Below are 23,858 nucleotides of genomic sequence, written 5' to 3'. Positions count from 1 at the left end.
AAACATTCTCCATCTTTGCTGAGAACATATTAATTACTGCCTAACTGATTTCTCTAAAGAGGCAAACATTGCTAGTGGGATTTCATTTCTCTTTTAACTCTTAATAGCACTAATTCTGTTCCATTCACTGCTACATTGTCCAACCAATGTATATAGATGAAGTTTTAATTTTAAAATTAAGAAAGCTCTCCTCTTTCAAAGGTAACTTTTTAAAACAATTTTTATTTAAAAGTTTTTTTCCATTTTACATACCAACCACAGTTCCCCCTTCATCCTCTCCTTTCGCTAACCCCTCTTCAGTTCCCCCATCCACTCCTCAGAGAGGGTAAGGCCTCCCGTGGGGAGTCAACCAACTCGGGCATACCAAGGCCCTGCCCCTATATCGAGGCTGAGCAAGGTATCCCTCTCTAGGGAATGGGCTCCAAAAAGCCAGTTCATGCACTAGGGATAAATCCAGGTCCCACTACTGCCAGGGACCCCTCATCAGTCCGGTAGGATTTGCTTTAGGAGGTGGAGGCAGGAGGATCACAAGTTTGAGACCAGCCTGGGCTACACATTTTAAAGCTTTTTTTTTTTTTTTTTTAACTTAAAATCATATGAAATAGAGCGCTCGCTGTCCTTTCCTTGTGGACTGAAATGTGGGATTGCTCTGCCGATCTGCTACCACCACCCCTCCCCCACAATGGTTTTGGATGCTAACCTTCTGGAACCCGGAAGTGACACAAGATGTACAGGAAGTCCTCCAGCCACGGCGTGAGCTGTTGTGAAGAGTCGCGGGCGGTTGCTACGGAGACTCCTCTGGGGAAACCATCGGTCTTCATGTCTCACCAGGAGGCAAAGCTTTCCAGTGTGGTCTTAGAGGATAAGAAGGAAGGGAAGGTTATCGAAGTCAAAGTCATCGCCCAAGACGGAAACGAGGTCCACTTCAAGGTGAAAACGACCACGCAACTCAAGAAACTCAAGGAATCCTACTGTCAAAGGCAGGGCGTCCCATCGAACTCGCTGAAGTTTCTCTTCGAAGGCCAGAGGATCGCCGACAACCACACTCCTGAAGAGCTGGGGTTGGAGGAGGAAGACATGATTGAAGTCTACCAGGAACAAACGGGAGGTCATTCGACGGTTTAGATGTTCTTTGTGAATTTTCCTTTCCCTCAATGCTGTTTTATGATTATTTTTTTAAATCGTTCTTTTGTAATGTGGTATTCGGAGTGAAAATTGAAGACTGTCACACCATCTCTTTGGAACATCTGGTGATCTGAATTCTAGCGATCGGTATTCATTATTGGTTGTTTTTACGGTGCTGATTTTGGTGACCAGACCTCAGCTTCCTTCCTATTGCCCTCTTCTAAACTGCATATATGCACCACGCACGAGGCTACCCTTCTGAGGGCCAGTTTGAGGTTTCCTATGCTTTCCAACCAGCCAGCGATTCCAGCATGTGGCTGCTTCACACCTGGCCTGTGATTTCCAGGGGATAGATGGACGTTTTCAGAGAACTGAACTGTGGAAAACGACCTCTCCTCGGGTTGAAGCTGCTTCTAAAATCTGAGGATCGGACTAAGAACAGAATACCAGGTTTGGAGTCAAGATGACATGGAGTCAAAATGATACGGTCAGAGTAACAACTAACTGTAAAGGCAGCTTTGCTGAAGAGAGAGCATCTCGAAGATTGAGCCCGTCTTGTCAGGGGAGCCCAGATATTATGCTCTAATTTTCATCAGCAGTTAATAATAAAGTTATTCGTGCAAAACATAATATGGAACATTTTAACTTATTGAAAGGGATGTCTACTATCACATCAACATCAGGGCATTTAACGTCAAACTTTAACAAATATAGTCCGACAAATTTGTTTCACTTTTTTAGAACCAAGGTGTTTCAGATACAAAATAAAGCTCATGACCTGATCTCATTTTTCCCCTCTCTTTTTTTTTTAAAAAAAAATATATTTTTGTTACTTTTAATTTTGTTCATGTGAAGATGAATACAGGTCCCACAGAAGGCAGAGGTGCCTGGTTTCCCTGGAGCTGGAGTTACAGGGGGTTGTGAACCACCCAACATAGGTGCTAGGAACCAAATTCCAGCCCTCGGCAGGAACAGTACTTAGTGTGTGCTCTTAACTACGAAACTATCTTTCCAAGCCTCTCTTCCCCTCTCAGAAGTAATCATTATCTTGAAGATAACCCACATATATATGTATGTATATATGTATGTTTGTGTGTGTGCATGACTATGTTTACTTATATACTACCCAATTTCATGTTTGTACTTTTATAACATGTTCACTTATAAATAATAATTTTTATGGTTTTGAAATACATATAGCTATTAAAATTTATTCTTTTGAGCTGTATTTTGTCAACATTTTCAACTTAATTTTATTACTGTGTTTAGATTTCATTACTATTTTCTTGAATTATAGTGTTGCATTGCATACATATTTGTTCTTTTAAAACTCCATGTATGTAGTTGACATTTTCTTTGAGCCACCAACCAGCTCCCAAATAAAAACACAGAGACTTATTATGAATTATAAATGCTCAGCCTTAGCCTAGGCTTATCCCACTAGCTCCTTTAACTTAATTTAACCTGTTTCTATTCATCTATGTTTTACCCTGGGACTTTTTACCTTTCTTTTATTCTGTATGTACTACTTTCCTGCTTCCTCCATGTCTGGCTGGCAGGCCCCTGGTCTCTCTGGCATATTTTTTTTCTTTTCTTCCCTGAGCCTAAATTCCTCCTTTACTTACTCTCCCTGTCCATAAGTCCCACCTATACCTCCTCCCTCACTATTGGCTGTTGAGCTTTTTTATTAGACCAATCAGGTACCTTAGGCAGGAAAAGTAAAACACCAGCACATCCTTACATAATTAAACAAATGCAACACTTCTTTGCATAGTTAAACAAACATTCCACAACACATTTATTTATTGGTCTCAATTGAAAAATTGCCAATATCTTGCTAGCAGAAATAATGTCCCAGTGCACATCGTAACATCTGTCTCCTGAGGAATGGTACAAGCATTTGTTGAGTGTGTATGCCTGCCATAGGATTGTACAGGGAGTATATGGGGGAGGTGCTGGGGTTTCAGGACAGAGATGGCAACATCTGTCTAGAAGGTTAAACAAGGATCCTCGAGGCTCAAGAGAAGCATAAGGAAGAAGAATAAACTTTATTGAGCTTATTGAATTCTCACACTATTAGCTTTCTCACCTCGGCTTTAGTATCAGTTTGGGCCTTTATGAGTCTAGTATTGAACTTTATGTCACTTCTCAGTATCACTTTGCCTCACATTAGAAAGACTCTGAATTGAGCTTAAAACTTCCATTAAATAATGTTCTATTTTCAATGTAGTTTGTATCATATGCCAATGTCTTGAAATATCATATAGCTATTGTAGCTACTTGGTTTTTATAAGTGTTTCTGGCTCTATTGACTATTTGTCTTTCCCATGCCAACACTTCCTAAGCTGGTCTACAAAACACGGTGCAAATCCAAAATAGCAGAGTGGTTCCCTTTGCTGTCTAAAACTCCTGTAAACTGGACTGCAAATTCCTCCAAACCACATGCATTACATTAATCAATATTAGCCCCGAGTTGGAAAATTATGGTAAAGCTCACACACAAGTGTGGACCTTGTTCTAAGGTCAAAGGGGAACCAGTGAAGGATCATAAGTAGAGGCCTGATTTGTACTTAAGATAGATCCCTCTAGAAGGGATGGAAGGACTGATGGAGTTGAGACTAAAAACATCAGCCTCACAAGCATGTGAGGAAGGTGAGTGAGCTCAGGAATATAGCAATAGAATGCCTAGGAAAGGATGCAGCAGGGAGATTTACCAATGACCTCAGGTTTGTCGCTTTCACAGCATAACAAGTTCCAGGGCCACATGATGGGATGTGATCCAGAAGGAAGCAAATGTCCAGGGTGTCTACACAGGGGCGTCTGCAGAACACCTATGGGGTGTTTCAGCAATGACTGTTGACATCCAGCTTAGTGCACTGGGAGAATGGTTTGGGCCAAGGTTTCCCTTACAACTGTGAAAAAAATAACAACACATCTTGTCCCTAATTTTATTGCTAAAAAGGCATTAGAAATGCCCAACACATGAATAATTTCTTATTATTAGTTTAATAAGTTATATATACTTTTCCCTTTTATTGAAAATAGATTTTTTTCCTCACATAATATATCCTGATTATAGTTTCACCTCCCTCTACTCCTCCCACCTCCCCTCCCATCTGGATTAATCAGTTATACTTTATAAATATGAATTAATTGACTTTTAAAATGAAAAATATTTTCTCACTTGCGGAAATGTTTACTAAAAAATTAATGTTGTTAGTGTTTATTGCAGATCTGTGGAAAACAAAAGACATCAGACTGAAATAAGCATTGACACAGCCCCTTGTAGGACTGCTGACTCATAGAAGAAAATTAATATCATTGAATGATATCAGTAGAATATGTGTACATATTGGTTGTAATTTTATTTTCATGTCTAAAAATTAAACTATATTTTAATCCCATAAGGGTTGCTTTTATAAAATTACTGTGCAGAAGTTAATGATATACTAGATCTTGCATTTTCTTTTATTTGTATATAGCATTCTTATTTAGAGTCTTTTCCAAGAGAACTCTAGCAAGAGTGCAGTCTACATTTCACATAAAGACACAAAAGAACGGTTTGCACCAAATGATTCTATGAGGTTAGAATAACAGTGATGATAACAGCCGGCACTAAGGGAGCCTGGCATGTCGGGAACCATAATACTAAATAGCTCAACTATCTCATTTTTCAGATGAGGAAAATGAGCATCTGAGAAGCTAAGTTACCTGACTGACTATACACTAACAAAATCCCTAACACAGATCTGCTGAACTCTGTCATGCTTTAAATAGCTGTGTACAAATAAAACACAAATATGAAAATACCACAATGAAACCATTTTTTGTATGTTAGCCTAAAAATTAACAAAAATAAAGTGCTGTATGTGTTTGTCCTATCCTGAAATCATATTTTTGCATCAATTTTGTCTTTATCTCTTAACAAGAACCTGGAAACTCATTCCTGTGCATTTCAAGAAGTGAGTCTGGGACTTAGGAACTGTTTTTCTTAACAATGCTTTGGGAGTGGCCACACCATCCTGACACATCTTGCTCCCTACTGAAGACTTGTGCAACAGCAGTAAGCCCAGCACAAGCCTCATAGGCATCAATCACACTGCCTCTCTTAGCAGTCAAGTTGTGCCAATGACTGACTTGGAGAGGAGCAGGTCGGGATTCACCAGTCGGTTTCAAAGGCACTTTGCCCTTGTATTTCTTAGAGAGCAACCACACACAATAGAAACACAGCTATGCCATGGGCTATTTCTTCTCTGGGAGAGGTGCACCCTCAGAGGGTTTTCTCTGCTGGTTTGTTGTCCTGTAATCCCCAGGCAAGCGACTACTCAGCTATCCATAAAAACACAGCAAGTATCATTCCGGGGTACAGTCTCTAGATTCTAAGTAGTTTCCTCAAACAACAGAAAGTCACAATGGATGCTGTGAGTTGTAAGGGGGCCACACAATAATAATGGATGAAAAACTGCCTATGTGTCTAACAGCACAAATACATCATCCCCCATATACACAAATACAAAGGCAAGAGATCTTGGCAGTTTGCAATCTAAAATGTGGGGACAGTTTTATTTTCCACAGAGGTCACATGCAGAGCATTAATAAGCTAAAGCACACAAATCCAAATGACAAGTGCTGATTAACGAACTGCCCACGAAGCTCATATTTGCCTCCGTGTGCTTAAGGATGCTTAGAGGCTGTAAATCTCTGACCCTCACTGTGACTATTGATTGGTGAGAATAGCACCCTTGTTTTGAACTAATAAAAGGCATAGCTTCTCTTTACTTTAGAGCAGATATCATATTGAGTAGTTAATTTTTCACTTTTGTAAATGTGTTCGCTGATTCCTTGGAGGTTCCATAAGTATCTTAAGAAAAGATGAAAAACCATAGCATTACACCGAGAGATCTTGGTGTGGACCTCTTCCTCTTCAGTTACCTTCAGCCTTAATGTTAAAACCATACCAACAATACAAGAGAATGTCCTCTGAACGCATTAATACATGTTTCTCTTCCTTGTCACGTACGTTCATTTTTCAAGAGAAGTACTATGAGGTTGAGTTTGTGGCTATGTAGTAGAGAACATGGGGCATGAAGAGATGCCTCAAGCAGCGAAGTGCTTGCCAGAAAACATGAGGACCTGAGTCTGATCCCCAGCACCCACATAAAAAGCTAGACATGGTGGTGAGAATCTGTAACCATAGTACTGGAAAGGCAGAGATGAGGGGACCCCTGGAACGTGCTGGCCAGTCGGTCTAACCAGTCAGTGAGCTTAAGGTATAAAGAGAGATCTTTCATCTTCTCAGAAGCTCAAAGTGGAGGACAATACGGACACTCAACTTCAACCTCTACTCTCCACATGCACATGCAAACATGCACATATACAAGCACCTTCACACTTGTATACACACAGAGCCAGGCACAGGAACACATGGATACACCTCAGACACATGCACACTCACAAAGAATACAGAATTTTACTAAAAGTTGCTCATATTGCCCGAAATCATTATTTTTGAAGAGATTCATCTAGGCAAGATTGTACATGCCAGATATTCCAGCATTCAAGATGCTGATATAAGAGGATCATGCCATAAAGGCCAGCAAAGGCAACTTAGTATAAGCCTGTCTCAAAAAAAAAAGATAAAGGATCACGGGGTTGGCTCAGGGGTCGAATATTACTGGAAAAACTTTTATCAAGACAAGCTCTCTTTAAACACCAAATACCTTAAAAATAGTGAATACATTCATCATAGTTCACTTATAACATGTTTTTCAGCCATTTGTCCCTAAAATCAAGGAAGAACTAAAAAGTACTTTCTTTTCATTTAATTAATGTGCTTTTGAAGCATGCAGATTGTGCTCTTTGCCATCTATAAACTCAAGGATTTACTTTAAAGTTCAATAATTGAATGTGATGAAGCGATAACCTTTCATTTAAATTCATCACTTTCTATCTTTCCCAAAGAACAAAATGTCCAATGTGGCACAGTCACCATTGTTTGCTTTTCTATGAGGCCTTTGCTGAAGTTTCTAAAACTTACCCTGGATTATACATCTGCTGCCACAAGACAGTGTGAACAGTTTGTTAATAAGAGCACAGAGCTATTGTGGTGATTGCGTGGAAACCAATGTCTCTCTATGTTAAGTTGAAAACTGAAGTCCTATAATATCCCCTTCCAGGGGATTCAAGTATATCACACCATGTGCTTCCTACAAAAGTAAGCAAACAAACAAACAAACAAACAAACAAACAAAATAAACACACAAAGAAACACCTTTAGGTTTGTGTTTCAGAATTTATTTATGTCCAGTGTTTTCTCTTTCTCTTTTCCTCCCTTTGTGCATTTTAGAGGCTTAGAGAAGGAGAACGCACTACCTGCCTACCTTGACTTTCAAGAAATGTGTATTTCATAGCTGGGCATGTTGTCCCACTCCTTTAATCCCAGCACTCAGGAGGCAGAAGCAGGTGGATCTCTGTGAGTTCGAGGCCAGTGTGGTCTACAAAACAAGTCCCAGGACAGCTAGGGCTATTAAACAGGGAAACCCTGTCTTAGAAAAAGAAAAAGAAATGAAAGTAGAAGAGAAACATGCATTTCAAGAAGCTGGAAGGAAAATTAGAGATGTAGCCTAGTAACAGACCTCTTGTTTCACTGTGCAAGGCCCCGAGTTCAAACCCCAGTGCACAGGTAAGGGGAGCCAGGAGATGATCTGAAAGTTCTTACCATCAATAATGACATATTCTCTATCATATATGTGTGTTTAGACTGACTGAGATTGGAGGAATAATATGTATATAAAGAGACATTATCATGTGGTATCCCTTTAATGTCTCCAGCTTGCATCTTTTTGTGTTATCGGTTAAGAATAGACTTAAAACTTCAAAAAGCATAAGAGCATTTGTTTATCCTATTTTTGTGGGTTGTATGAGAACAGATTCAGTTCATCAACAATAAAATGTGTCAGCCTAAAATTCACTGCTACTCAACTTCATTTGCAGAAGACTTGCACATTGTAGTGGACTGAAAGCACTGTATCTGTGAGGCTGCTGTATCCTGATGGGCGGAACGGAGACTGCGTCCAGCAGGGGCTTGGAGGGCAGATGCCATGGGCCCAGGAGCACTACCCATTGTGCTACATTGTCAGGATGACACAAGTGTTACTCCATTGTTCTGTGGCAGGTCTAGGGGCCTGTCCTGTCAGTGTCCTGCTGGAGGAGCCCACACACTGCTGCCCACCGGAGCCTCTTTCAGAAATTATCCTCCCTGCCTCCACCTGCCTGTTTCTTGGGGTTAAGTTGTTATAGTCACATATCCCAAGGAGATGCTTGAGTTGGTTAGTCTGTCTAATATAAAAATCTCCTATTAGTCCAAGTTTGGGGGGCAGTAATCTCACAGCCTACTGCTCTACTTTTCCTTTCTTCGTAGAAGTGTTTCTGGTTCTTGAAGTAGGACCGTTCTTTAATGTGTAAATCCGTCTCACACATCACCATATTTTCACAGCCCTTGTCCCAGCACTAGATTCTAGTGCCATTGTCGTTGGAATTTGTCTTTAATGTACAAAAGCTGCCAACATTTTATTGGAAAATATACTTGTGAGCATATAACTAGAGAGATCTCTGATTTCTCCTAGAAGAAAACTACCCGGAGAGATAAATAATAAATAAACCAGCTGCATTCTGATCTGTGATTCCGTGTAGAAAACACAGGTGTGTGTGTGTGTGTGTGTGTGTGTGTGTGTGTGTGTGTGTATTTGCAGCTATGACATACGTTCTTGATCTTTTCCCCTGTAATCAGATTGGTGAATCCCCTAACTGTCATCATAGAGCCTTCATCCAGTGACTGATGGAAGTAGACGCAGAGATCCACCGCTAGGAACAGGGCTGAGCACCTGGAGTCCAGTTGAAGAGGAGGAGGGATTGTATGAGCCAGGGTGGAGTAGGGGGTGGGGGGCGTTGGTCAAGATCATGATGAGGAAACCCAGCGTTAGCTGACCCAAGCTAGTGGGAACTCATGGACTCTGGACTGACAGCTGGGGATCCTGCAGGAGACCTAACTCGGCCCTCTGAATGTGGGTGACAGTTGTGTGGCCTGGGTAGTTTGTGGGGCCCCTGGCAGTGGGACCAGGATTTATCCCTGGTGCATGAACTGGCCTTTTGGAGCCCATTCCCTATGGAGAGATAGCTTGCTCAGTCTTGATGCAGAGGGGAGGGGCTTGGGCCTGCCTCAACTTGATGTGCCCAACTTCCTTGACTTTCCATGGGAGGCCTTACCCTTTCTGAGGAGTGGATGGGGAGGTAATATGGGGGAAAGATGGGGGAGGAGCAGGAGGAGAGGAAAGAGGGGAAACTGTGGTTGGCACATAAAAGGAAAAAAATTTAAAATAGAAAAATTTTTTTAAGGATTCACTGAATCAACTGAAACATTTACCTGTCTTTAACAGTAGTCACAATTATGCACAATTTAAAGAGAAAAACCCTAAGAGTTGAGTTATAAATGTAGCATTTTAAAACTTGGGTTTATAACCTTAATTTTGCATTTCATTTAAGCAAAGTTTGAATGGCTACTTTTTTATAATGAATACTACAGAACTTCCATAATGTTCACTTGGAAGCCACACAAGATCTTTAAATTGCAATTAAAATTAACAAAAAAAAAAATATGCTCCAAAATGTCGTGAGCATCGAGGCCTTAGAACTCCGAAGGAGTAATTCTTAAATGATGAGCGTAAGCAAATGTAGGTAAGTGTGCCATATCATGGTCCCTTGTTCCTCTTAGGTGAAGGTTAAGGCATCTCTCCTTTGAATCATGTAGGATTTGTACTGCCTGTCCAGAGGCATTTGTAAATATGTCACAGGAAGGCAGTTCTATTAGAACTTAGTGTTTGAGGACCAGGGACTTTAAACTAAATCTTGCACAATAAGAATAGTCCTAAAGGCAGAGCCATCTTGTGTGAATACCAATAGTCGGGATTGGGAAACACTGTCACTCATCTAACAAATACAGACTCCAAGCCCATTCTCTGGGACAAAGGGAAAGTTAGTCATGTGTTGCTTCTTGAAGTTAGCATCAGCCAGGAGCATATGAAGCCCAGGGATGCTTCTCACCTGTCTTTCAGGTTTCTGTATACACCTTAGTCAACTATTTCCACCCGATACCTTAAAATAAGTCTAGAGAACGATCATACACTACATTGTCTGAAAGAATGCTCATATGTCTTTGAAAATGCTCTTAGAGTTATGTCTCCACATCTATCTGTGCTCAACTATTGGGCATTGACATAAAATAGTTTTCCAAATAGTTCTCAGCCTCCCCTTTCCAGTCTGTCTCTCTTCATTCCCAAACGCCGGAAGATGCTCCTGGAACATCATTTATTCAATGCTATTTTTCTACCCTTAAATCTTCAGGGTTTAATTTCTTATCACCCCAACCCTTTGTCTCCACACCAGGATGTTTTAAGGTATGGCAGTGCCATCTTCATTTTTATATTTTTCCATATTATATAATACAGCATCTGACAATGCTAAACATGCCTTGAAATTTTTGTTTGTAACTCTCAAGAGCTATGTTCAAACACTCCTTAATGCTGTTACTTCATTGCAAACCTATAGTTTCATCATTCTTTGTAGTCACACCATATTATTATTGGAAGGAATAGAACACCTAGCTTTGTATTTCTTGTGATTTGCTAATACTGTGAACTTTCCCTTCTTGTTCATTAGGTCATACTGTATGCTACTAAGTGGGCATGCTACTAAGCAAATGATAGCAATATTCCAACAAGTCCACAAGCAATTGTCAATTCCTTGTTGAAAACAAGTCCACAGTTTATTTTTAGCGAAGCACAGCATGATATACCATGGATATCAGGCACTATAAAATCTTATGTACCTGGAGCTTAATAGCGTAACCTAATTCTCTACACAAATAGTATGAGGTCTATCATAATAAGAGATTCTTTATAGTTAATGGAAGTTTTCTAGTGTAGGCCATGAATCTCACAGCCACAACATATGGAAAAGAAAAAGAAACATATATAGATAGATGATGCTACCAGTTGCATTAGCTTACCCATAATTCACTCCTGAACTAGGCTTTGCATGCAGATAATCCCTGAATACCTATTCCTTCCCAGTCATTTAGAAAGGAACTTTATAAACAAGTGCTTTTAAAAGCACAGAAAATTAAACAGTCTGAGTCTCTTAAAATGTACAGGCATGAGTCTGACACATAAACACTCTCGAATTATAGTGTCTTAAGCAGCAATTTATTCTTTCATTTCATACCCAAAATACTTCGGCCTGCAAGTCCCCACATTCTTCAGGAACAGTACCAGTCCCAAGAACAACCACACCTTTGTGAGCACTTCCACACATTCTTTTTTATTTCCTCACATCATTTTAAATAAAGAAGGAAAGTGTTTATCATTTCTATTCAGTTACATAGAATTGGAACACTGCTATGTAACAGAAATCACCATACTAATGCACAGGGAAAGAAAGTCAAGTCACTTTGGTCTAGGCTGAATACCTAAGTCTTGACCTTGTAAACATTTCCACAGGAGGTAGAACATAGACATTTGACTTTTTGTCAAATAAGTGATAGTAAACAATGATTAGGAGAGCCTAATAAATTAAAGATATTGTGAAGGCATTGAATATATTTTCTCATTTTAGAAACCAAAGACGAAGGAACATAGATATTTTTCAATAAATTAGAAAGTGAAATATTACATCTTTGGAATGTCTGCATCTTCAGATTTCCATTGGCTTCATTTGATAGTGTTTGAAGTTATGATCAATAATGACTTCACATTTTAGCCTCTTTGTGTGCAATACAAGTATCTCCATTTACTATGGCATTGTCCCAAGTATCAGCGATCTGAAAAACACGTTCAGCCACTGAATCATCTTTGCTCTCATGGCACCTGGGGATGGAGAGTGACATCAATGCAACTGAGATTTTGAGTTTCAGCTGCATCTCACAGTGTTTTTTTAGGTGCCTCCAGCTGCTGTCCCCATAAACACAGTGTTGATGGGTGGTAAAGAGGACACCATGTCTCTATTGCTTGCTCCATTGGAGTCCAGAGTTTCTTGCACTGGGTACTGATTAGAAGTTCCATACATACACTGGGATGAAGAGGAGGGAATCTGGGTTTGCAAGTTGGAAGCTAGAAGGGAAAAATAAAATCAACAGTTGAAAACAAATTGACATAGTGCCACTCAATTTGAACCTCTTTATGTTTTTTTTTTTTTTTTTTTTTTTTGCATTTAGCATACATCAGCTATTTCAAGTGTGAGTGGTCATGGTTCACTAGAACAATAATATTTTCTTCTAATTTTCCCATTTGTTGTCCTGCCAGGTACTATTTCATAAAGGAAACTCAATATCATATTACTCCTGTCACTAAAATATGTCTCTCGTCTGCCTCTGCCTTCTGCCTGTACCTCTGATCACCATTGCTTCCTGACCAACACAGCAGCCCCATGCTCTCATCTTTGCTTCGGTCTCTTGCCCTCCAGGGAAGAGCTAGAAAGATCTTGTTGATGTGTTTCTACTCTTTTTTTTCCAGCCGACCATTACTTACTATACTCTAGGAACAAAACCCAGTCTCCTTGCCATGACTCATAAAACCCTACCTAAACTGACTTTTAAAATTCACTTTGCTCCACTCTCCCCCTTGTTTACCTGCTCAAGGCACATGGATTTTCTTTCTGCCCCCAGAAATTGGTAACTTGTTTTCTGATCCCAGAGGCTCTATAATGGCCATTTCTTCTGTCTAGATCATCTCCATCCAATTTCCACAACGCTTCTGCATTGCCCAGTTCTCAACTTGAATGCTCCTGCCTCAGGATTCTACTCCTGACACCTATCTCAGACAGCTCCCACTTTGCCAGCTGCCACTTTACACACTTCAGAGAAGCTAAAGTTACCTTTTAATGCATTGCTTTAGGTTAACATTTCTAGTAACGGGTTTTATCATAGCATCTATGGTCTTTATACTTGTTCTGGTTTGTTCCTGTCTCCCACTGGCCTTCCCCAAACTCCCTTCCCACTCCAGCTGGTTTTCCCCTGCTCAATTCATTCCAATGTCTTACTTTCTCATCACATGCATTCCATTATATACGTACATATATATTCCATGTCTATTAAGAGTTATTCCTCCTTTTTCATGATCCTATATGCATACACATATATAAATGTACCTCTCTCATATACATATATATATATGTACATACATAATTATATATATATTTAAATCCAGGTTCCACATATGAGAGAAAGCCTGTGATGATGAAATTATCTTTGTAATGCATACTTTTGTGTATTCATTGCCTTACTCTCCCCTTCTAGAGTATAAACTTCCTTCAAGCAGAAGCTGTGTCCTGATTCCCTCAGTATCCTCGTACCTAGAGTCTGATATGCAGTTGCTCTACAAAGCCTCATGAACATATCCAAGAGGTCCACATCCCTCTGGCATGGTCCAAGAGGTCCACATCCCTCTGGCATGGCGGATGCCTTCCCATTGTCAAGGCAATGCATGCTCCGTCTCCAAGGATCAGGCTGTATAACTAACGAAGACAGTGAGTCCCAGGCCCCACTGGGCTTGTTCACTCACTCCCTTCCTCTTCCACTCTGAAATCCAGTTTGCCATATGCTCAGTAGGCAGCTCTGACAGCCAAAGCTTAGAATCCACCCTACTTCCAAGCCATGTTCCCGCAAAGCTTCCATTATCTCCACAAGTAAACAGAACTAATAGTAACAATAGCAACGCGGCACATTTTAGTCTGGTGGTGAGGAAACTTCCTGAAGTGGAATTTTCTGCTTCATTAGAGTAACCTAGAAGCAATGACTATTAGCAGATAGCAGGAGATGAGCTGCTAGACCACTCAGGGCACATTTGTGATGGCCACAGGAAGGGAAGAAGTACTTCCTATTGAATTATTGGAAAAGTACACTGAGTGATGAGAGATGGAATTTATTTCATTTTCCCCGTGCTTCTATTGGGTGTCCTATGCCCTTCACTTACACTAGTGTAAAAATCAATTCCATTGAAGATTTAATTCTCTCATATAAACATTAACACTTTTTTTGATACTTTATGAATGCATACTTTCCCTTTGGTACTTCATTATTCATTTTCCAAACTAAATGTATTCATAGATTTAGGTTCAAAACCTATGTTATCGGAAATAACTTATTAATTAAAATAGACTAAATGTATATACAGATTTAAGGTTGTTAGTTTGGTGTTAGAAGTCAAACCCAAGGCTTCACACATGACAGTCAAGGGGTCCGCCATGGGGCCACACCTGAAGCCTCTGGATTGGTTTCTACTCTTCCATCACTCATTGATTTGCTAAGCTCCTACCATGCAACCAACTAGGTAGTGTATCTAGACCCTTCACAGATGAGGCTCAGGTTGGAAGAAGCAGCTGGAAGACTTCATAGCAGGCACACTGATTTTCTCACTTTGGTTTGAATTATATGTTATAGAACAATAAACATAGCAACAAATTTTCTGCCATGATATTCAATCTCATTTTACAAAAAAAAAATTAAGAAAACACTAGCTGCTACTATCACAGGATACACTCTTGCAAACATTCCCAGTGGTATGGGGTTCTGATGGAGATTATGGGGTCTAAAGATAACTCTTGACACTTCCTTGTGAGTCCAATGATAGTCATAAGAGAATGAAGAAAATGTGTCATTCCTGTTCTCATAAAGTTCACTACTATTTAGAATACCTTGGAACAAGCTATACTAAAATTTTTATACATAGTAAACATAAGTTATTATTTTTTGAAAGGAGTAATAGATGTTAAATCAGGCATGTACTAATCATACAAAGAATGAGGAATGGAAATTCACTCTTCATGCAAATACAAAAACAACTTCAAATCCAATGTTGAATTAATTACCTTAAGGCCACACATGCCTAGTTCACCCATACACTTCCCCCCAGATCATTCTGTGTATCTGAAGTTCATCACTTCTTAAAATGCTTCCAATGACTCTGAAAACACTTTACCTACTACAGGAGTCCGACATGCAACTGGAGAGGATGTGTCTGGATAAAACGAGTTGCTCTGTTTCCGGCCACTGTCGTCTAAAATGTTAAGTGGATCATGGATGTCACTGTAGGGAGGCAGTGAGCGAACACTACTGATGACGGAAACATGTTGGTTCACCATCGATCCGAGCCTCTGAGCTTCTGAGTAGTTTATATTGTTTCCATAGTATCCTAGAATAGAACAGGTTGAGAATAGTCTGTTTGCTTGTTACTGAATCACCCCAGGAAAGGTGATTCAGTAAATAGCAACAACAGTTGAGTATAGCCCTAAAAATATCAATGGTCAATATCATTTCTATTAAGAACTTGAGAGTTGGATTTACACCTTCATTTGGTATGGCTTACTATTATATTTTTTGAGTTAAAAGGTAACAGACATATTATTCATTTTGAGACTGACTATATCTTTGCCATATTTTCTTTATCTAAATTTATAAAGTATGTTTATGAAGAAAGACACAAGTACTGTTAGCCCTTTAAATCATACTTCTTCTCAAACACAGCTTCTATTTACAGAATCATGTTTCTGGGAGGAAGACTGGCCTACACCTAGGAGAAAGTATGTTGAAAAGTTTAATGAATTCAGAGGTCTTTCAGTTTCCTTAATTTCAGGTATTTTGTCTTGTTTATAACCAAACATGGAATATTGATTTCAGAGCCAATCTTTAAAATGTGCTGTTCATTCTTTGGAAGACACAATTTCCATTAAAAATATTTTCAAATGACAGAATATTGTTTGAATGTATCTGGCATAAGTTTTCACTGTTTTTTAAATTGTGTATGATAAACTCTAATAAGTCCACCAGAATAAAGGAATGTGTTTGGGTGTGGCAGACATATTCTGCAAGGGCGAAGATTCTGTGATTTTTACCATTTTTTACTAGATGGCATGATGATCATCAAAGGTGAAACTCAATATCAGATTGCTTTACTGCCTTTTCAAAAGTCAGAAAATGTCTTTTAAAAAGTTATATACCATTAGGAGAATTAGAAGGCAATGTTGCTCCTTGGCAGCTGCCAGCTCCTGAATTACTAAGAAAATTGAAGCTTCCTGTGTTCAGAAACTGTATGCTATGTGACTCTTGTGTGTGTGTGGATGGTCCATAGCTGGAAGGCGGTCTGGAATTGTATGGAGAGCCAGCACAACTGCCACTGAAGAAGTCTCTGGAAAGCTGCTGTTCAGTCCAAGCCATGCATCTCCCATGCTCTGCACGGTGAGTATAGAGGTTTGACGAAGGTTGAGACTGTGCCCTGAACACAGTCTGATAGTTGGAGTTGGTCCCATAAAAGTCATGGTTGGCTGGTGGGAGGGTAGGATAAATTGGCTCTGGATATGTTGAGCAGTGTGTTGGAACTGAGAGAACTGAGCCCACACTTGGGGGTCTGCCTGCCATTGGCCCTTGGTTAATGACACTTCCTCGGCTTGCCATGGCTGGAGAAATAGGCGGTGTCATCAGATGGCCAGTACTCTGTGAAAGCTCTATTTGACCTGGAAAAAAAGAGTGAGAGGATTCTGTGAGTAGTCTAGTAAGTAGATGGGATCATGGCTTTAAAAGTATTCGAACGATTTATGAATGTGCCCTTTGTTCCAACTTAGTAATTCTTACTTTCTGTAAATAACTGAACTGGAGAATATATAGGCACATGTATATTCACAACACAACTGTATTTAACAACAGTGGTAACTTGGAGTTGGTAAGAGTAAAATCTGGGATTGTTTCATTTTCTCATAGGGTGGGGGAGGTGGGGGGGAATCTAGGATAATCTGGGAGGAAATGGAAGGAGGAGAGAAAAGAACATGATCAAAATATACTGTATGAAAAAAATTCTTCTTTTTTATTTTGTTTTTTGAGACAGGGTTTCGAAAGGTTTCCTTGACTTGTCCTGGAACTCTCTTTGTAGACCAAGCTAATGAAATATATATATATTTCATTTTTCGAGACAAGATTTCTCTGCGTAGCTTTGCACCTTTCCTGGAACTCACTTGGTAGCCCAGGCTGGCCTCGAACTCACAGAGATCCGCCTGCCTCTGCCCCCCGAGTGCTGGGATTAAAGGTGTGCGTCACCACTGCCTGGCCGAAAAATATTTTTAATTAAAAAAAAAAAAAAGAACTCATAAGCAGGAAGGGCAAAGGAGTGTGATTGTACCATAGCCAAAAAAATGATTAGATTTTTAATAATAGAAAAATGCACTGATATCGCAATGCCCATTATTTCAGAGACAGCTGAGAACATCGGGAAACACAAGTGGTGAGCGATGGGATTTACAAATGTCTCCAACTCTCAGGCTTTCCTGTGGTTTAATTAAACCATGGCATTAAAAGGCCTCTCTTGTCTTAAAATTCTGCATGCCCAATGAATTAATGTATAAAACGGGACTTTTTAAAAAAGCCCATGAGCCAATGAGCAGATTTAAAATAGTCTCTGATCTCTAGATCAAATCACTGAAAATTCATCTTGCTGCACAGCATTAAATTATTGTATAGCTGTCCTAAAGTGGCTGGAAGAGAAATCTCACCAAAGCCAAAATCAAATAAGCAACCAAGTTTTTTAAAGGGGGGATTTTGCACACAGCCACCACCCAGACCTATCTCCTGGGCCTTGGGTTGGCCACCCTAGGATACCCACAGGATCTCCATGACTCAGGATGGTGGCAGGATATTGAGGGGAGTTTCGGTAAGGGTGCAGTGATATGGGGTATCAGAAACCAGAGGCCTTGAATCAGGCCAATGACTCATTGCATTGAACATTTGCAAGTAAGGCTGATTGGGCAAGAGGATGTACTGCGTGACACACCACAGCACCTAGTGCCACTCGAATGAATGAAGAGATGACGGAGAGGAGGGAAGGGAGGAGGAGCAGGAGCAAAGAGTTTTTTGATGTTTTTTGTGGTGGAGGGCACTGTAAGGGTGACAGGCAGGGGAACACAGAGGACTTGGAGATGAGTGGGATTCGGGTGCATGATATGAAATTCCCAAAGAACCAATGAAGAAATTATGTTTAAAATAATAAGCAAGAATCTGGAAAGTCTATTAATCAAAATGTTCTTTGTGTGTTATTAGTTTATATACGGTAGGGGATTTTAATTTGAAGTGCAATGCAGTATATTTTTATGACGTAAATAATTTGTTATTAAAGAAAAAAGGAAAAGACACGGTTTTGCTAGACAACCCAGCCCAGACTGAACTAGTGACCTTCTGACCTCAATTCCCTGCATGCTGGGATTATAGGTGTATGCCACAATGCCTAGAAAGCAGCCCATGTTTTATCTTTAACATACCTTAAAGATTTTTACGCATGTCTAAGATAGGTTTTCTTCTATTAAATGAAGAGATCTAGTCATACTTCTGATATGAGTTACTGTCAATGTATGATAATCACATGAGTAATGGCATAAACAGTAATTGCAAAACATCAGAAATATGAACTCATAAATTTTTAAAATGTTTTTTATCTTTTATAATATAAAATGTTTTTCTCCTTGGCATTCCTGAACTTGTGAGTATTAAGAGAAATGAAGGAATCGGTCCACTGAGATGTGCTGGAAAATGTAAGGTGTGCTTTCTTGCTTCTCCTCATACCTGTGAGTGGCATGTTCTCAGCGTTCTCAGTTGGGAACGGGTGCAGAGCAGGGGGTATGGCTCCAGGCTGGCTGGGAGGCAGAGGGATGTAGGGTGTCTCCACATGGCTTTCATTCTTCACCGTATCACTAGAAAGTGAGCTGCCCTTATTACGGTTGGCCAGAAAGCAGGAGCTTGGGGAAGCCATGAAGGCAGCTTTACTGGCATCTGCAAATGTTATTTTAAAGAGACACAGATAGGATTATGAAATACTCTTCATTAACAAGCCCAAGCAAAAGACATTGAAAATGGATCTTGGTTGAGTAATGAATCTGGAAACTCCACAGGAAACAGGCTGGAAGGCTTTGATATTTATGGTGCTAGGTTTGGTAGTTGAGTATTTATGGCCAGGCATATTCTAAAGGGCACTGAACAATCCACTCTGGGCTAACCAGGCTTCCAAAGGCAGGTTTCTCACCCGAAACAGGCTGTCCTTCCTCCTCCGATCTCCTGTTCTATTTCTACATGGTACTGCTACACGTGCTGTTTTGAATTACAAGGATTTTTTGTGGGCATGACAGACACTTCTCTAACTTTATCTAAAGTCTCCGAAATTAAGAATGTTAAGTTGTGTAAACTTCCAGTTTCTATTGAGGAACTTTCACTGCTGTGTCTAAATGAGGGGAAGAGGGTACTCCATCAGTGTTCAGCTAGGACGCTAGTGGTGCTGAGCTTGGAGGAAAACAGACTATATGAACCCCGTGTGCACCTACAGATCCTTAAACTTACGTTTAAAATAAGGAATATGGAAAGTATAATAGTTGTTGAAGTTACCTGAGTTCTTCATATACTTGTCCAATAAGTTCTGCAGTTCCTGCTCTTTGTCATTATTAAATTGAGTCTCCATGGCCAGGAGGATGTATTCATCCAGAAGCATCCGGATCAAGTGGAAAGAACCTCGTTTATAGAAGAGGAGACATGTACAGACAGAAAGTGGGGGAAGGAGGGAGGAAAGAGGGGAAGGAGAGAGAAAAGGAAAGAGAAAACTTATCTTTGTGACCATCTCACCACACTTTACAAGGAACAAGCGAAATAAACAAACACGTGTTGGACTTTCAATGACCTGCTAAGACCAACATGCTTAACTTGGGGCTCTAATCTTTCTGTGTACCTCCTGCTCAGCTCCCTGTGTGCACTGTCCTGCCAGCCCTTTGGCCACTAATTACATCAAAGGAAAATGTGGATGAAAGTGAGACAGGCTTTATGCTTTAAGAGGGCACACACTGGAGCATGATAAGCCTGAGCTGTGGAGAATGACCTCTCTTCTGCTTGATTTCTGTTTACTTTGCACTAAATAATTAGACGATGGCCAACGGTGTCTGAAAATTTTATCAAATAAGATGTCTTTCCAGCTTGAACCATATTTGATTTAAAAATAAAAGCAACTGAGTAATTTTCATGTGAAAGGCAGACCTGAGAACTTTTAACTTCTTTGAACTCTTCAGCAGTTTTCCTAACAAAAGTCTTTTCTTCACGCTAAAGTCAGGCTTCAGTGCCATGCATTTTAAGAAACTCGGAATATAAGAAAAGCTATTTTAAATAATAGACTATTGTTTTTGACCTTGCAACACATTATTCAACTTTAATCCCATTGAACCCTAGATGAAACTTGAGTTGACTCTAACCTCTTTTGTAACACGAAAAGTTTTTAAAGTCCAATCACTGTCTACACGCTTAGTATTGTAACTGAAGGTTTATGAGCTCAGAAAGGTTACGGCAAAGACAGTACTCAATTTTTGAAAAGGCTAACAGCCCAGTTTATGTGGTGGGTTTAAAGATCAGGCAAAACAGTTCAGAACTTTAGGAGCCTGTGCCTTCTAAGTTACGTTGATTCCTCAAGGGCAGCTATGTGGGTACTGGGGAAAGATGCAAGAATGAGGGTACTGGGGGGAAATGCAAGAATGATGGGTACTGGGGGAAGATGTGAGTGGTCCCCATGCTACATGATGATGGGTACTGGGGGAAGATGTGAGTGGTCCCCATGCTACATGATGATGGGTACTGGGGGAAGATGTGAGTGGTCCCCATGCTACGTAATGATGGGTACTGGGGAAAGATGCGAGTAGTCCTCATGCTAAGCGTAAGTAGAGTCTCTGGGGAACCGTGTCTCAGTTACTGTTTGTTTTATTTGTTTGTTTTATACAGAAAACCTACGCAAGCACTTCTACAGATGGTTCACATCGGTGGAAGTGTTTTGATTTGCGCCAACTCTTCTAATACCTATACCTTGTGAGAAGAATATTCCTCAGACTGGCTTAGGCAACGCCTCAAGGAGAGAAACAGTGTGAGCATTTGACACTGCAGGATCTGATTCCCCAACTGCAGCTCCTAGCTACCGCTCTCAACTTGCTTGATAGTCAGACATGTTTTGAGAAGGAAAAATTAGCAATATGGTGTCGAAGACGGGAGAACCGAAGAATGAGTGAAATCATGCAGAAACCAATCATCGTAAGGCACACTGAATACCGAAACTCGACGCGTTGTTCAAGGTAAGGTTGTGCATTACTCGGGCACCAAAAAAGCTCCACTTCAGCAGAAAGTCTTGTGCCCTCTTCTTCAGGGATCTTCCGTTTTGTTTGCTTGTCTAAAAGTAAAGGAGCAAAACGAAGCTATGAACTCGGCCACGTCACTGCGCATGCGCCCTGTTCAGATGCCTGGGTAGACAAACAGCCAGACAAGCAGATAGACAGCATGGCTCCATACTTATTTCATCAAAATAAAATGATTGCCCCAGGATTTTTAACTTCAGCCTGTGGTTGTTTTTTTTGGTTTTGTTTTGGTTTGTTTTTGTTTTTTTATTTCATCTTGTTATTTCCAAGGCACTACGTCTTTATTCTTTTATAGCTTGGTTTCCTATTAGAATTAGACTATAAAGTGAAATAATTCACAGGCTTTTTTTTTTTAAATCTTCAGTTGTTTTTGATAAAGCTTTAAGAAGGACAGGAGGTAATGTCTGAAGTGAGGGTTGTACTTTTCTGTAAATGATTAACCGACTCCTCTGGTCCTGAACGAGAGTCTGTTTTCCTTCCAGAACAAAAAGTCCCCAGACTGTAACCAGTTTCCTTGATATGGAGTGGCTCGCGCCAGCTAGTGAGGGACATGTTTGTTCTCAATGCCTTTCTTCATGATGGATGACTTTGAAAGCTAACTGAAACTGTTGAAGAAACCAAACAGAAAATGTAAAATTGTGACCTTCCAGATTCAGAATTTCAAATGTATAAAAAAAGCAAATCACAGTTCCAGTCAGTGTTAAGAAAATTTGTTTGTTTGGAAAGACTCAAATCTTTCCAGTTCTGTGTTTGTCTTTACTGCTGTAGTTCAGGTGTAACTTTATAAACAGATAGCATCCTGTAGCTGACTCCGTGTTCAGTACTTTCAAACTGGTATGTTCCTAATTTTAATATTTGGGCCTTTCAATTTTTTAGGGTTTCAAAAACTTTACAAAGCATTTTAAATCAGCATACAAGCTATTAAATATCATTATGGCACGGTTGAACAAAGTGTATTTTAGTAGATGCTCCTTCTCCTCATCTCCTTGCCCTCCACTGTGCTTGACTTCCCCACAGTCCCACCCAAGTCTCTTACCTCTCTCATGTCCCACGTGTCCCTTTTCCCACCTCATGCTTTCGTATCACCTGTTCTCACCCTTTCTTGCCTTTACCCACAGTTACACTGTAACACCTATGCACTTTCAGGCTCTGTCTCGGGCTCATGTGTGAGGACAAACACTTGCTTTTGTCCTTTTGGGCTTGGATCACCTCACTTGATACTGTGCTTGCCAGATCCAGCCATTTTCCAACAAATTTCATTTTTCTTTACAGATGAAAAAAATTCCACTGGATACCACATTTTCACTCCCCATTCATCTGTCGATGGCCATCTAGACATGGTTTAAAATCCACAGTCTGGATCTTTTCCACACCAGTAAAAAAAAAATTACAGCCAGTTTCAGATTTTTTTCTTAAAATACTTTCTGAATGATTCATAAAAATACCTTAATCACTCTCTGCTCGACCACAGTATCCAGCCATTCAATAAATGCTTCCACTGTAGCATTCTTCTTAAGGAGATCCTTTAGTTCTTGGAACACAGTGATAGAGTCATCTGCCAGGTCAAAAGAAGAGAAGGAGGAGCAGGAGGAGGAGGGAGGAGCAGAATGAGAACAAACAAGAGTTGGGAGGAGGAAGGGGATCAGTGGTAGTGAGAAGGAGAAGAAGGGTCATTAAGCATAAATATGATCAAAATACATCATATACGTATATAAAAAAATCTCATAATAAAACTTGTCACTATGAATAGTCAACATGTAGTAACTCAAAATTAAAATATATCACAATTACTTTGAACCCAAGATAAAACTTTGAGCTACAAATCATTAGAAATTTTATGGCATAAAGAAGAAAGAGAGATGGGTAAATACATGAAATGTATTAATTTCTTTTCCTGATAATAGCAACAAAAACACTCAGTCACCAGTGTATCTGTTTTGGGATACACTGAAATACAGGTTTATATTTTATATATGTAATTTGTATACATGTCCTTGATTGGAATAATTACTATAATGAATATTTCTTTTTAATTCAGCACTTTTATTTGCTGAAAGTAACTCATTAGAAGTGTCGAAAGCTAATGAATGGCCCAGGCTAGGCGTGTTGATTTTCTGCTTTTTGAAAGACTCTATCTTCTACAAATTAAGCTCTGCACTGCAGAACTGAGCCATTTACACAGATAACATCTCTCAGAAAATTTAAAGAGACAGTCTAGGATTATCACATTGTTGAAGTGTTTGAGGTCTGCGGAACCCCGAGATGTAATGTAGCTAACTGAAATGAGGCTTGATGTCAGACTCCAAGAACAAGCCATGGCTTGTGCCATATCTGGTAGGAAGCTGCAGGTTGTTCTGTCTTAGCAGACAGAAAGTGATGGGAAAAGAGTCTGCTGCTGTCCCTTAGTATTGAGCACAGATGCCTAACCACTCGTATGGGTTGGGTTAACTTTGTCAAATAGTCTAAGGCTAAATCAGATCTGTATTTTTCATATC

At 39.9% G+C, this 23,858-nt stretch overlaps 1 protein-coding gene and 1 pseudogene across 2 annotated transcripts in view; one reads left to right on the top strand and one right to left on the bottom strand.

Annotated features, from left to right (window-relative positions):
- The first annotated feature begins 738 nt into the window (after positions 1-738).
- On the top strand, positions 739-1,755 carry LOC102922443 (small ubiquitin-related modifier 1 pseudogene; annotated as a pseudogene). The gene has a single exon (XR_013044996.1). The product of XR_013044996.1 is annotated as a small ubiquitin-related modifier 1 pseudogene (transcript).
- A 9,173-nt stretch (positions 1,756-10,928) lies between these two features.
- The window catches only part of Rfx6 (regulatory factor X6), a 45,482-nt gene continuing 32,552 nt past the window's right edge, over positions 10,929-23,858 (bottom strand). The window contains exons 10-16 of the mRNA XM_042261973.2: positions 22,809-22,918; positions 21,281-21,398; positions 19,589-19,711; positions 18,776-18,982; positions 16,171-16,683; positions 15,153-15,365; positions 10,929-12,287 (exon numbers count right to left, since the gene is read on the bottom strand). Of these exons, the coding sequence (XP_042117907.1) occupies positions 12,112-12,287; positions 15,153-15,365; positions 16,171-16,683; positions 18,776-18,982; positions 19,589-19,711; positions 21,281-21,398; positions 22,809-22,918 (1,460 nt within the window). The 3' untranslated portion in view covers positions 10,929-12,111. The remainder of the gene's footprint in view (positions 12,288-15,152; positions 15,366-16,170; positions 16,684-18,775; positions 18,983-19,588; positions 19,712-21,280; positions 21,399-22,808; positions 22,919-23,858) is intronic.

The sequence above is a fragment of the Peromyscus maniculatus genome, chromosome 16 (assembly GCF_049852395.1).
Source record: "Peromyscus maniculatus bairdii isolate BWxNUB_F1_BW_parent chromosome 16, HU_Pman_BW_mat_3.1, whole genome shotgun sequence".
NCBI classification, from domain to species: domain Eukaryota; kingdom Metazoa; phylum Chordata; class Mammalia; order Rodentia; family Cricetidae; genus Peromyscus; species Peromyscus maniculatus.
This window is presented reverse-complemented; position numbering and strand designations above follow the sequence as displayed.